The sequence below is a fragment of the Rhinopithecus roxellana genome, chromosome 19, assembly GCF_007565055.1.
Source record: "Rhinopithecus roxellana isolate Shanxi Qingling chromosome 19, ASM756505v1, whole genome shotgun sequence".
Lineage (NCBI taxonomy): Eukaryota > Metazoa > Chordata > Mammalia > Primates > Cercopithecidae > Rhinopithecus > Rhinopithecus roxellana.
In genome coordinates this window covers 47411804-47427584 of record NC_044567.1, presented here as the reverse complement: position 1 = coordinate 47427584, position 15781 = coordinate 47411804, and the positions used below count along the sequence as shown (strand labels likewise).

Sequence of the window (15781 nt, the reverse complement as noted above, 5' to 3'; positions counted from 1 at the left end):
GGTGTTGACTATCAGTCACTTTTAGATTTCTTATCTGTTGATTTCTCTTTTAGAAATCAAGAGGGAAAATGATCTTTCTCATTTCAGGTGATCTTAGTTGAACTGTATCCCAGTGGATTCCAGCGGTCTTTCTTTGATGAAGAGGACCTGAATACTATTGCAGAGGGAGATAATGTGTATGCCTTTCAAGTTCCTCCCTCACCCAGCCAGGGGACTCTCTCAGGTATAACAGGTGCTTTGCACAATTTTATTTGGCTCTGATGAGTTACAGATTTCAGAGTATACTCTTTAGGTGCAAAGGCATAAAACATCCAGTTTTAGCACTTGGAACAGTCAGACTTATTATCCCTGGCATTTGTTGTGTGCAGATGGTTGATATTAAAAATTATTCAGCTAATACAGGGATTCTCAAAACCTTAGTGAATATCAGAATCACCTGGAGGGCATGTGAAAGCAGATTTCTGGACCCTACCCACAGACTTTATGATTTGAGTGGCCTGGGGTGGAGCCTAAGAGTTTGCACATCTAACCAAGTTCCCAGGTGATGCTGATGCTGCTGGTCCAGGAACCACACTTTGAGAACTACCATTTGGTGTAAATGCTGGAGTCATCTTTGCTGTCAGGATTCCTATGGGTCAAGGTTTGTGTGTGAAGTAAAATGTCTACAAATTTGAACAGTACATGGTTAAAGAGTTTATTAAATGACTTTTTAACAAAATAGTTCCACTTCTTAATGCTTGTTTTTCCTATTCCATGGACTGGCTAACATGGTCAATTTCTAACAGTCCTTTTTATTTGTAGGTCAGGATACATGTTGGCCAAGTTGCTAGTGAAGAAGACCCATATATAAATATATATATATTTGAGACATATATATATATATTTATATTTGAAATGGTTTCTCACTCTGCCACCCAGGCTGTAGTACAGTGGCACGATCTCAGCTCATTGTAACCTCCGCCTCCCGGGTTCAAGTGATTCTCCTGCCTCAGCCTCCCAAGTAGCTGGGACTACAGATGCCTGCCACCACGCTCGGCTAATTTTTGTACTTTTAGTAGAGACGGAGTTTCACCGTGTTGGCCAGGCTGGTCTCAAACTCCTAACCTCAGATGATCCACCTGCCTCGGCCTCCGAAAGTGCTGGGATTACAGGCATGAGCCACCGCGCCCAGCCTGAAGGCCCATATTTAAAGGACCCTACGCCAGTGTTACATTATACCCCAGATGATTCCTATGCCCTGGCCCCATGTTTTAGCCGGCCTAGGTAGCAGGCTATAGGAACTGGATGTTCGCAGTTCTCTGAGTTGACAGGGAGATGCTGGGCATTGGAATCTAGAACAAGACATTAACTGACACTGACTATGTTACAACCCAGTGAAACAAGTTCTCCTTTCAAATTCAGTCATGGTGGACACATCTTTTCCTTGAAAGTCAACAGTTCAGAACTGAGATGCAAATGGAGGATAGTCTAATTTCTCTACTTCCTCATTGGTAAAGATTCTCACCCGTCTCTCTATACTTCTTTTGTTGGCTTTCTAAGAGAGTGGATACCCTGGGGCTCTGTAATGAAGTCATAAAAGCAACCAAAATTATTTTGGAGTATATTTCGGGTGCCTTGAAAAATATTAGTTAAATTCTTGTTCTACTTGAATTTACCTAAATTCTTGTTCTACTTGAATCTACCTAAATTCTTGTTAGGGTGATGACCGGACACAGTGGCTCATGCCTGAAATCCCAATACTTTGGGAGGCCAAGGCAGGAGGATCACTTGAGGTCAGGAGTTGAAGACCAGCCTGGCCAACACGATGAAACCCCATCTCTACTAAAAATACAAAAAAATTAGCTGGGCGTGGTGGCGCACATCCACAGTCCCAGCTACTGGAGAGGCTGAGACGGGAGAATCACTTGAACCTGGAAGGCAGAGTTTGCAGTGAGCCGAGATTGCACCACTGCACTCCAGCCTGGGGGACAGAGCGAGACTCTGTCTCAAACAAACAAACAAAAGCTACTGGGTGAACACAATTGCAGATTCACTACCATATTCTTGATGTTCGTATGCCTGGTGTCAGATGGCACAAATGTCATGAACCTCATTATCTCCTCCCCTAAAACCCTCTAGTGGCCCCCCATTGGTGGTTAATAGATGCTCAAAGAGAAAGAGGGACTAGAGAAGCTAAGGCTCTGACCCAGGAAAGCAGCTCCTTTAGGAATATGAATGAATGTCATTCTCTCTCCTCCAGCTCATCCACTGGGTCTGTCGGTCTCCCCACGCCTGGCAGCCCGTGAGGGCCAGCGATTCTCCCTCTCTCTCCACAGTGAGAGCAAGGTGCTAATCCTCTTCTGTAACTTGGTGGGGTCAGGGCAGCAGGCTAGCAGGTATGTTTCACTTTATTCTTTTTTCATGTGGTGTCTGGAATTTGTAGACCTGTGCTTGGGAGCCTGTCTAGAGTAAAATTAAATATTTATTCCCAAGGTTAATCAAGTAGGAGCCAGAAGTAGGGTCCTTTCTGACTAAGAGGATTAGAAATATCTGCCTTAAGCGTTTGGCTCACATTGTCATTCCTAACCATCAGACATCAGAGGCCTTCCTATTAATCGGAGGAACAATTTTTACTGCCCTCACCACTATTATTCTATATTGTAATACCTAGGCGGTGCAGTGCTAAAAGAAACTGGCTGTAAGAGGTGATAATTTGGTTGTCTGTCCAGAAAACCAAGAACTGGAAAGTGATTGGCAGTAAGGAAAGGGTTCAGGAAATTGATGGGTTATATAACAAATATACAAAAACAGATAGCTTTCTTATATAGCCCCAATAAAGTGTTTAAAAGACAGAATTACATTAAGATATATTTAGATGGATAAAATGTTTCTAAAATGTATCTTGAATAAGAAACTGGTAAGAACAAAATGATAGCTTATTCTAATAATTAAAATATTATTAGTTAACTCAGCTTGTAAAAATCAATTAGCCCAGCCTTACTTATTGAGTAATTCATTAACTCTCTAGTAATATGAAATATATCATTTTTATCATACAATAAATACTTATAGACAGGTGGCCTATTCTGTTTGACTGATTTAATTGTATATTCTTCTGCCTGTATTACAGTATTTTAATAATTTCAGAATTATGGTATATTTCATATTACTAGAGAGTGAATGAATTATTCAAAAGTAAGGCTGGGCTAATTGGGCTAATTGATTTCTTTGTTTCTTTTTATTTTAAATAGTCAACTTTTAACTCCTGCTATGGATTCACATGTATAAATTTCAGGTTGACTAGAGAGGTAACTGTAGAGAAGGAAGCCATAATATAACTTAAAGACGGCTGAGGTGAGTGGATCACGAGGTCAGGAGTTCGAGACTAGCCTGGCTAACACAGTGAAACTCTGTCTCTACTAAAAATACAAAAAATTAGCCAGGGGTGGTGGTGCGCACCTGTAGTCCCAGCTACTTGGGAGGCTGTGGCAGGAGAATCGCTTGAACCCAGGAGGCAGATGTTGCAGTTGGCTGAGATCGCACCACCGCACTCCAGCCTGGGCAACAGAGCAATACTCTGTCTCAAAAAAAAAAAAATAATAATAATAATAAATAAAAAATAAATTAAAAAAACAAAGACAACATGGGAGAATATTTATGTCCTTGGGTGGGGGCTAGTTTAACATGAAAGTCAGGAGGCTGTAAAGGAAAAGGCTGATGTTTCAAATATATTTAAAAATTTAAACTAAAAGCAAATTTGAAAGGCAAAGGGCAAATGAGGAAAGATATTTATGTCATGTGAGAGGCGAAGGATTTATGTCCATCCTATAAATCCCAGCTCTTGAAAATTAAGGAGATAAATACCCTTGGTGAAATGAACCACAGAGATTAACATTAGTTCACAGAAGAAATACAAGCATAGGTTAAAATATTCAGCATCAGCCTGGCACAGTGGCTCATGCCTGTAATCCCAGCACTTTGGAATGCCGAGGCTGAGGTTGGGAGTTGGAGACCAGCCTGACAAATGGAGAAACCCTGTCTCTACTAAAAATATAAAATTAGCCAGGTGTGGTGGTGCACTCCTGTAATCCCAGCTATTCGGGAGGCTGAGGCCAGGAGAATGGCTTAAACCCAGGAGGCGGAGGTTGTGGTGAGGTGAGATTGCGCCACTACACTCCAGCCTAGGCGACAAGAGCAAAACTCCGTCTCCAAAAAAAAAAAAAAAAAAGAAAATTCAGCATCATTTGTAGTAGAAGAAATTCTGGTTGCAATAGCAAAATACTATTCTTAACCTTTTAGATTGTTAAATAATTTTTAGAAATTGATAATGCTCATTCTGGGCCAGGGTCCGGGAAATCAGGTAAATTGGTATGGCTTCTTCAGAGGATGATTTGGGAAGAAAGAGCTTTAGTCTTGCCTTTCTACTTCTGGAACTTTACCCTAAGGGAATAATTGTGCACGCAAAGGTTATGTTCAAGGTTATATCTAGTTCCTGCGATAAGCAAGCATTGTTTAAATAAAAACTTGGAACGCCGCACAGTACAGGATGGATTAAGTAAACTGATCTGTCCACACAACAATGGACGCACAGTGCTCTTGCCTGTCCAGACAGATCACCTCATACTTGTGCTCTGCTTTAGCCAATTTTATTTAACAGTTTCACATTCTTACCTCACTGGGTCTTCACACAGGCTGCAGCGAGGCCAGGAAGCAGTGAGTGGCTAGTGATTCGTCCAGGAGTACCCACAGCAGAGTTAGGGCCCACAGGTGCACCCTCACCCGGCATCCTGTACACCATGAGCTCACTGCTGTGCACTTACTATGTTGGGACATGGATACCGTCCCCAATGAGGAGAATGTTCCTGATACCCCAAACCAACGGTTGTGTCATCTGGACTTATGTCTCTGCCTTGCCTTCCCCTGGCTCCAAGGTTCTCTTACTCTACTCCCCGCTGTGGAGAAGAGACTTTGCCAGCTATCTGGTCATTTGGAGTAATCTGTTTACATAGCAGTATCTCTCTGGCTTTGTATCACTGGGCCTCTGTTTACATTGCAATGTCTCCATTTGTTACAAGGTTCTCTGATTGGCAATTTTGGATTGTGTTTAGCTTTAATAACCGTTTACATTATTTTTAATTGACACATAATTATACATATTTATGGGGTACAGAGTGATATTTTGATACATGTATATAGTGTGTAATGATCAAATCAGGATAATTGGCATAGCCATCACCTCAAACATTTATCATTTCATGTTGGGAAGATTCAAAATCCTATCCTCTAGCTGTTGAAAACATACAATAAATTATTGTGAACAATAGTCACTCTGTACTGCTGTAGAACACTAGAGCTTATTTCTCCTATCTAGCTATAATTTTTATTCATTACCTAACCTTTTCCTAGCTCCCACCAGCCCCTCCCAGCCTCTAGTAGAACTACTATTCTACTCTACTTCTATGACATTAACTTTTTTAGATTCCACACGCGTGAGTACATGCAGTATTTATCTTTCTGTGCCTAACTTATTTCACTTAACATAATGTCCTCCAGCCTCATCCATCTTGCCGCAAACAACAGGATTTCATTCCTTTTTCATGGGTGCATAGTATTCCATTATGTATATAGATTACGTTTTCTTTTTCATTTCTTTTCCATTCATCCACTGATGTACACTTAGGTTGATTTGTAATCTTGGCTATTGTGAATAGCCCTGCAATAAACACAGGAGTGCACAATCTTTCCTTTGGATAAATACCCAGTAGTGGGATGGCTGGGTCATATGGTGGTTCTATTTTTAGTTTTTTGAAGAACATCCATGCTGTTCGCCATGGTGTCTCCTTTCCCACCAAGAGTGTATAAGAGTTCCCTTTTCTCCATATCCTCACCAGCATTTGTTATTTCTTGTCTTTTTGATGATAGCCATCCTAACTGGGGTAAGATGATATCTCACTGGGGTTTTGACTTGCATTTCCCTGATAATTAGTAACGTTGAGCATTTTTTCATATGCCTGTTGGCTACGTGTGTCTTTTTGAGAAACGTCTCTTCAGATCCTTTGCCCATTCTCAAATGGGGTTCTTTGTTTTTTCGCTGTTGAGTTTTTGTGCTTGGCTGTTAACTCGTCACTTATCCTATTGAGAGGAAGCCAGGGGTAGAACAACCACTCATGACTGGTGGATGTTGCTGGTTTTTCCTTTGCTGGGATAACCTGATTTCCTTGGATTTTCAGGTTTGGGCCGCCCTTCCTGATAAGGGAAGATAGAGCTGTTTCCTGGGTCCAGCTCCAGCAGTCTATCCTCAGCAAGGTCCGCCATCTTATGAAGAGTGAGGCCCCTGTACAGGTCAGTGGTGTATGTGTGTGTGTGTGTGTGTGTGTGTGTGTGCGTGCGTGTGTGAGTGTGGGTGTGTGTATTGGGAGGGTTGGAATTTAGGGTAGCTCAGGAGAGGAGAATTTGCTGTTAAAGAGTCCTCATACTGTTTTATAAAATGAGGAGAATTTGCTGTTAAAGAGTGCTCATACTGGTTTATAAAATGAGGAGAATTTGCTGTTAAAGAGTGCTCATACTGGTTTATAAAATGAGGAGAATTTGCTGTTAAAGAGTGCTCATACTGTTTTATAACATGAGGAGAATTTGCTGTTAAAGAGTGCTCATACTGGTTTATAACATGAGGAGGATTTGCTGTTAAAGAGTGCTCATACTGGTTTATAACATGAGGAGAATTTGCTGTTAAAGAGTGCTCATACTGGTTTATAAGATGAGGAGATTTTGCTGTTAAAGAGTGCTCATACTGGTTTATAACATGAGGAGAATTTGCTGTTAAAGAGTGCTCATACTGGTTTATAAAATGACTTAGATTTGTGTGCAAGTAGAAGTAACCATCTTATAGTCTGTAGTGTTTTACTTTTGTGCCATTATAAAATACCTTTCAGGGACAGAGCTTTTTCTTATTAAATCTTTCAAAACACCATTGGGAAAATGGCATTTACATTACAAAAGTGTTTTTTTTTTTCACATTTTCCATCACTCGCTAAGCATTTACATTATTATTCCCAATTTTGTATGTTTATGGCTTACCATAGTTTTTCCTAGAAGATAGCATATTGTGATAAATTGCAACTATATGTTTAAATCAACACTTTCAAGGGACTTGAGATAGAATTTCTGAGGAAAATTAAAATGAATGATTATGTCCAAATATGAAAATCTAGATGTTAAAATAATTTTGTCCAGATTTTTTAAAAACTAAGATAACTCAAAGGAAAACAACATTTGCCTTGTTTATTTATTCTCAGATTGATAGTTTCCAAACAAAAACATCATGTTTAAGAACTATTGATTGTTTTTTTTTTAGTTCCTATAATATCAGAAACTATTCTGATGGTTGCTTGAAGATGTTGAAATTTTTAGGGACAGGTCAGTTGTGTCAGATTCCTGTTTTCCCCTAACTATTCCCATAGTAAAAGCTTTTTATTCAGAGCACACACAGATCTTATCTCAGAGATAATTCCTCATAATTCATGCTCCTTCCTGCTCAGCAAAAGCCATATGTTTGATTTAGGATTTATACCAAATAACACTTTGTTAAAAACCTTCACTACATTTGTCCCAACTTTTATCTCTGAAGGATTTTGTTCAATGTACTGTAGAGCAGATCCACCAAAGGGCCCAAATTAGAAACTCCTCTGCAAGTAGGTCAGTCTATCCAGTGAGAGCTTTACCTTCTCCCAAACCTTATGCTGCTGATTATTGCAATACATGAAACCATTTTCATGTGAGCATTTAACTCCGCTGTCCTTACTCTTACCTGCTCACACACTGTACTTTTTTTTTTTTTTCTTTTTTTTTTTTGAGATGGAGTCTCACACCGTCACCAGGCTAGAGTGCAGTGGCGTGATCTTGGCTGACTGCAACTTCCGCCTCCCAGGTTCAAGCAATTATCCTGCCTCAGCCTCCCAAGTAGCTAGGACTACAGGCGAGTGCCACCACGCCCAGCTAATTTTTGTATATTTAGTAGAGATGGGATTTCACCATGTTGGCCAGGATGGTCTCAATCTCTTGACCTTGTGATCCTCCCTCCTCAGCCTCCCAAAGTGCTGGGATGATAGGTGTGAGCCACCATGCCCGGCCACACCTCTACTTTTGCCTCCATACCTTTGCAGTCATTTCAGCTTTATTTTATTTTTGAAACAGGCTCTCACTCTGACACCCAGGCTGGAGTGCGGTGGTGTGGTAATGGCTCACTGCATCTTTGACCTCCCAGGCTCAAGTGATCCTCCCGCCTCTGCATCCTGAGTAGCTGGGACTACAGGTGTGTGGCACTGCACCCAGCTAATTTTTTTTTTTTTGTTAGAGACATTTCACCATTTTGCCTGGGGTGGTCTTGAACTCCTGGGCTCAGTCGATCCATCCGCCTAAGCCTCCCAAAGTGTTGGGATTATAGGTATGAGGCACTGTGCCTGGCCCAATTTCAATTTCAGAAATGGATCAAGCAATCAATGGGTCCAGCAAAATCCTAATACAGGCGACCTTTGACTTAGCTGCAGCTGCTTTTTCCACAGTTTCACAGGTAAATGTATGGTCAGACATGATTTTCTCTAGGAGTCATATGTTCTAGATGGTTGTGAGGCTTCCAGCCTAGCCCACCCATTTAACCCATAATTCTTTTAATACTATATTAAATACTGGTTCAAATACAGTCATTTGAAGACAGTATATTCAGGAGTCTCAACATTGAGCTGAAGAGATTAAACATATGTGTACTGAAGGTTTGGACATGAGCCTCCCTAGCCAAGAATAGAGAACGGGAAAGTTTCTTACAAAAATGACCAATTTACTGGATAGGATTAATTTGCATGTATTATGAAAAAAATAAGAGCTGTCATTGCCAATTTTTTTTTTTTTTTTTTTTTAGAGAGAGAGAGTCCCACTCTGTTGGCCAGGCTAGAGTGTGGTGGTGTGATCGTAGCTCACTGCAGCCTTGAACTCCTGGGCTCAAGTGATCCTCCCACCTCATCCTTCCAAGTAGCTGGGACTACAGGCACCTGCCATCATGCCTGGTTAATTATTTTAAATTTTTTGCAGAGATGGGGGTCTCATTGTGTTGCCCAGGTTGGTCTCGAACTCCTGGCCTCAAGAAGTCCTCCCACATTGGCCTCCCAAAGTGCTGGGATTACAGGCATGAGCCACCATGCCTGGCTACCCAAACATTTTAATGGTATTTTGTAAACGGGGGTGTGTGAGGCCAGCACTATTTGTGTGCAGGCAGCGTAGGCTGCCTCTATGCAGATGTTGGTGCTGTGATGATGGCTAGCCTTTGCTATCCAAACAGCAAGGCTCCATTCCGGGCAGAGGAAAAAGAGTTTTCTCCCCCAGATTTAAGTTAACATTCTCCTTAGGGAGAACACCTTTCCGTGGCCAACCCTCAATCAAAGCCCCTGAAGTCATCTTACTTCCAGATGTTGATTTCCTCCTTGTTGAAGCCGTAGATGAACTAGAACGTGGTTAGAGTTTGGCTAGACATACGAGCTCCCTGCCCTTCACACTCAAGACCCCCTGCAGCCCAGTTCCAGTTTACCCACCAGCCTTGTGGCCAATACTCTCTGCACACATCAGCTCCCACAGCCAAAGGGGTCGGCTCACAGCTCTCTGCATCTGTTTCGGGTCATTCTGTCTTACCATGTATTGTTCCTCTTTCCTGGAATTATGACACTTTTCTCTTGTTTTCCTCTAATTCAACCTGTCTTTCCTCCACGGTTTTTAAGAAAACGTGTCTGCCTTTTACTTTTGTCAGAGTTTGGAAGAAAATTTTATTTTATTTCTGGTTGTCAAGATCATCAGTGACAAATTTAAGCATCTGTTTCTTTTATTTGAATGAAGACCCCGTTTATTTTTTTAAAAAATTTTGGTAAAAGATATATACTTTTATTTGTTTTAACCACTCATAAGTGTATATTAATTACATTTACAATGTTGTACCACCATCACTACTATGTATACCCCCAATTTTTTCATCATCAACACAAACTTTGTTAAACATTATACTGATCAAAACAAAAGCTTTATACCTATTAAAAAACAAAAACATTGGCCGGGCGTGGTGGCTCATGCCTGTACTCCCAGCACTTTAGAAGGCCGAGGCAGACGGATCACCTGAGGTCAGGAATTCGAGATCAGCCTGACCAACATGGTGAAACCCCATCTCTACTAAAAATACAAAAATTAGCCAGGTGTGGTGGTGGGCACCAGTAATCCCAGCTGCTCGGGAGGCTGAGGCAAGAGAATCACTTGAATCAGGGAGGTGGAGGTTGTAGTGAGCCGAGATCGCACCACTGTACTCCAGCCTGGGCGACAGAGCAAGACTGTCTCAAAAACAAACAAACAAAAACTTTATACCTATTAAACAACAATTCCCCATTTTCTCCTCTCCCTAGCTCCTTGTAACTACCATTCCACTTTCCATCTGTATGAATTTTCCTGTTTTAGGTACCTTATATAACTAGAATAATATAATATTTATCTTTTTACATCTGACTTATTTCACTAAATGTCATGTTTTCAAAGGTCATCCATGTTGTAGCATATCTCAGAATTTCCTTCATTTTTTTTTTCTTTTTTTGAGATGGCGTTTCACTCTTGTTGCCCAGGCTGGAGTGCAATGGCATGATTTCAGCTCACTGCAACCTCCACCTCCCAGATTCAAGTGATTCTCCTGCCTCAGCCTCCTGAGTAGCTGGGATTACAGGCATGCACCACAACACCCGGCTAATTTTTTTGTATTTTTAGTAGAGACGGGGTTTCTCCATGTTCGTCAGGCTGATCTCAAACTCCTGACCTCAGGTGATCCACCTGCCTCAGCCGCCCAAAGTGCTGGGATTACAGGCGTGAGCCATCGCGCTGGGCTGCCTTCATTTTTAAGGCTAAATAATATTCTGTTGTGTATATATCCCACATTTTGTTTATCTATCCATCGTTGGTGGACACTTGGGTTATTTCTTCCTTTTGACTTGTGAATCATACTGCCATGAACATTGGTGTATAAATACCTGTTGAAGCCCCTCCTTGCAACTCTTAGATATACACCTGAGAGAATTGAAGGTTATATGGTAGTTGAACATTTAACCTTTTGAGAAACTGCTGAACTGTTTTCTACAGCAGCGGTACCATCCATTTTATATTCCCACCAGCAATGCATAAAGGGTTCCAGTTTCTCCAAATTCTTGCCAATGCTTGTTATTTTCCATTAAAAAAAAAAAAAAAAATAGGCCAGGTGCAGTGGCTCACGCCTGTAATCCCAGCCCTTTGGGAGGCTGAGGTGGGTGAGGTCAGGAGATCGAGACCATCCTGGCTAATATGGTGAAACCCTGTCTCTACGAAAAATACAAAAAAAAAAAAAAAATTAGCCGGGCGTGGTGGCGGGCGCCTGTAGTCCCAGCTACTCGGGAGGCTGAGGCAGGAGAATGGTGTGAACCCGGGAGGCAGAGCTTGCAGTGAGCTGAGATTGAGCCACTGCACTCCAGCCTGGGCGACAGTGCGAGACTCTGTCTCAGAAAAAAAAAACCCACCACCACCACCAACAAAAACATTTAGTTGTAGGCTGGGCACGGTGGCTCACGCCTGCAATCCCAGCACTTTGGGAGGCCGAGGTGGGCGGATCACCTGAGGTCAGGTGTTGAGAGCAGCCTGGCCAACATGATGAAACCCCATCTCTACTAAAAATACAAAAATTAGCCAGGCGTGGTGGCGGGCGCCTGTAATTCCAGCTGCTCAGGAGGCCGAGGCAAGAGGCGGAGGTTGTAGTGAGCCAAGATTGCGCCACTGCACTCCAGCCTGGGTGACAGAGTGAGACTTCAGTGTCTCAAAAAAAAATTTAATTATAGCCATCCCAGTGGGTGTGAAGTGGTGCCTCAACGTGGTCTTGATTTGCATTTCCCTAATGACTAATGATGTTGCTGATCTTTTCATGGGCGTCTTGGCCGTCTGTACCTCTTTGGAGAAGTAGCTACTCAAATGTTTGCCCATTTTTTAAATTGAGTTGTTCACTGCATTGAATTGTTAAGAGGCATCTTCCATTAAATATGTCATTGTAAGCCTCATTTCAATTTGAGAAAAGTTCGAATATAATAAACACATATCTTAGAATAATAACTAAGGTGCTATCTCTTTATGTGGCTTATTTAAAAATGTGTAAATATTTACTTTGCCTGTAAAATATACATGAACTGGCTTTTAGAAAATTGCCTCATTGTGGGGATGATAATCATCTTTATAAAGTTAGGTTAAGTTACCTATTAAAAATTAATTAACATGATTGATTTATGTTCCATTAAATGTACCCGTATATGCTCCAGTTAAGCATTCGCTATTTAAACACACCGTGTTCATTTTTTGGGGGAAGGTTTAACATATTAAACACAGTATTAGATCACTGCGTTACAAGGTATAGTGTGAATCTTTGAGAAAAATGAAGTTTTTGTCTCTTAATTTTGAATTCTAATTATTACGGGAATATTCAAAATACACTATGGAAAATAATGATTATATTTTTTAATGTATGCGCCACTTTAGAGTCTAATTTAAATCAATATAGGGGCTACATAATGACTTACGTCTGTTTTTGTCTTGGCAGAACCTGGGGTCTCTGTTCTCCATTCGCGTTGTGGGACTCTCTGTGGCCTGCAGCTATTTGTCTCCGAAGGACAGTCGGCCCCTCTGTCACTGGGCAGTTGACAGGTAAGGGGGAAGGTCCAGGTTCAGTAAGTTAATGAACCCTATCTTGTTTTTCTAGTGTCCTTTGAGGGTATGTGTCAATGAGATTGCTCGTAGCGTTCATTATTCTTGATCACTTACCTCTCCAGTACCAGCCGCTATGTTAGATCACTGGGCATATTCTGTGCTTTGAACTCTTACGTCTAGAGAGGCACTATTATGTCCACTTCAAAGATGGGGGGGACACCAGTGTTGTCAGAGATTAGTTAACTTGATCACACTTAAACAACTAGTTAATAGGCAAGCCCAAATTTGAACCCAGATTGATCTAACTAAAACCCAAAAATCGGCCGGGCATGGTGGTTCACGCCTGTAATCCCAGCACTTTCAGAGGCTGAGGTGGGTGGATTTCCTGGGGTCAGGATTTGGAGACCAGTCTGGCCCACATGGTGAAACCCCATCTCTACTAAAAATACAAAAAAATTAGCCAGGCATGGTAGCACGCGGCTATAATCCTAGTTACTCAGGAGGCTGAGGCAGGGGAATTGCTTGAACCAGGGAGTTGGAGGTTGCAGTGAGCTGAGATCGCGCCACTGCACCTGGGTGACAGAGCAAGATTCCATCTCAAAAAACCAAAACCAAAACCAAAAAAAAAAACAGAACACCAAATTCATTCAATCCGGTCGTACGTGAAGATTCTACAGCTGAATCATTGGTCCTAAACTGTAAGAGATTGTGGACTGTGCCTGAGGCTTAAAGCCAGTGTGACTGTGTCTCTGGTTGCTATAGCCTTCTGGTGTGTGTGGCCTTGCAAAACAATCCCCAGGTCGTTGCAGCATCTATGGGCAGTTCTGTTCTATAAATGAATCGTCTGGCACTTCTCTTTATTTTTCCATAGACCCCAGGTTCTCAGTAAGGTCCTCTGATTTCCTGACTTGGTCAGCCAAATTCAGCCTGACTGAGATGGGTGGGCCTCTCCCCTTCTAAAGAGACCAGGAACCAGGGTAGCGGGTGAGCCAGAAGGTTCTGTGACCTACACCCCATCCACATCCTCCTTGGCCGACACATGCTTTTGCTTTACAGAGTTAGGGAGGCAGGAGAAGGATCATCAAGAGCCTGCTTGGGTCTCCCAGGGAGAGGGAGCCCCAGGAAGAGGAACCCCCTTCCCACACTCAGTCTTGGAGATAAGAACTGTGCCACTCAAAGTGGTTCTGTAGACTGCCAGCCTATGAACTGACTGTCACCAGCCCATGACAAGAACTTGAGAGGAAGCACTTATGAATGTTAAAGCAATATGACAGAGTAATCTATAATATGGTGGATAAGATAATTTCTTTTAAAAATGGAACTTATATTTTGTATGTCTTTCCTCATCCCCCATTACTTTTTTATGTTTATTTATTTATTTATTTTTGAGACGGAGTCTCCCTTTGTCTTCCAGGTTCGAGTGCAGTGGCACAATCTCGGCTTCTGGGTTCAAGCGATTTTCTTGCCTCAGCCTCCCAAGTAGCTGGGAGTATGGGCACATGCCACCACGCCCGGTTAATTTTTTTATTTTTAGTAGAGACAGGGTTTCACCACGTTGGTCAGGCTGGTCTCGAACTCCTGACCTCAAGTGATCCACCTGCCTCTGCCTCCCAAAGTGGTGGGATTACAGGTGTGAGCCACCGCACCTGGCCCGTTATTTCTTTCTATAAAAGTATTGGTCTGCAGTGGTTTGGAAACAAACCATCAAACTAGTCTCTTACCATAGGTAGTTTGAGAAGCACTAGAATTGAGTAGAGTTGTCCAGCAAGCTGACCATCCTAAAGGATGTCCTCTTGAGGTCACACCTCTCCTGGCCCACGCCTTCCATTCACTGGACATCTCACTACAGTCTGGCCCTTGTTCACCCCATCCCCATCCCCAACGCACCCCACAATCCCAGTCCCAGCCCTGCTGGTACAGCTCTCTCTGGCATCTGATGTGACCTTTACCTGTTTCACAGGGCTCTCCATTTAGCCCCTGCCTTGCCTCTTCCATGCCTATCCCAACATCTCTTTGTTCTATAGGAAATTCTTTATTTTCTTTTTGATAAAATACACAAAACATAAAAATTCCTTTTTTTTTTTTTTTTTTGAGATGGAGTCTTGCTCTGTCATCCAGCCTGGAGTGCAGTGGCGCAATCTCGGTTCACTGCAACCTCCACTTCCCGGGTTCAAGTGATTCTCCTGCCTCAGCCTCCTGAGTAGCTGGGACTACAGGCGCCCGCCACCACGCCCGGCTAATTTTTTGTATTTGTAGTAGAGATGGAGTTTCACCGTGTTAGCCAGCATGGTCTCGATCTCCTGACCTCATGATCCGCCCGCTTCAGCCTCCCAAAGTGTTGGGATTACAGGCGTGAGCCACCTCCAGGCACCAAAATTACATTATAACCACTTTAAAGTGTGCGGTTCAGTGGAATTGTTACATTCGCCTTGTTATACAGCCATTGCCACTATCCAAAGAGCTCCGGAGATCTTTCATCTTGCAAAATGGAAACTGTGTACCTATCACACAGCATCCCTCCCCTTTGTCTTCCTCAGTCTCTGGAAAACTACCTCTCTACTGTCTATTAGTATGAATTTGACAACTGTAGGTGCCTCAGGTAGCAGGAATCATAGTGTTTATCCTTCTGTGTTTGGCTTATTTCACTAAGCACCGTATTTTCAAGGTTCACCCATGTTGCAGCACACGTTAGAATTTCCTTCCTTTTTAAGGGTGAATAATATTCCATTGTATGTATGCACCACCTAGAAATATATCTCCTATGAGTTTTTTTTTTTTCGTCTGCTTGAAATCTTCCTCTCCCTCTCTGGATGCTCAAACATTATTGGGTCTTAGCATTCCACACCTGGCCCTCTGGTTTCCATTTATGGATGATTTTTTTTTTTTTTTTTTCAGAGTCTCACTCTGTCGCCTAGGCTGGAGTGCAGTGGCGCGATCTCGGCTCACTGCAAGCTCCGCCTCTCGGGTTCAAGCAATTCTGCCTCAGCCTCCTCAGTAGCTGAGACTACAGGGACACGCTGCCACGCCCGCCTAATTTTTTGTATTTTAGTAGAGACAGGGTTTCACC

General features: G+C 42.3%; 1 protein-coding gene across 2 annotated transcripts in view; it reads left to right on the top strand.

Annotated features, from left to right (window-relative positions):
* The window catches only part of USP43 (ubiquitin specific peptidase 43), an 88317-nt gene that overhangs the window by 35514 nt on the left and 37022 nt on the right, over positions 1-15781 (top strand). For both annotated transcript variants that reach the window (XM_010358262.2, XM_010358263.2), the window contains exons 6-9: positions 88-223; positions 2240-2375; positions 6210-6321; positions 12608-12711. In XM_010358262.2, the coding sequence (XP_010356564.2) occupies positions 88-223; positions 2240-2375; positions 6210-6321; positions 12608-12711 (488 nt within the window). The remainder of the gene's footprint in view (positions 1-87; positions 224-2239; positions 2376-6209; positions 6322-12607; positions 12712-15781) is intronic.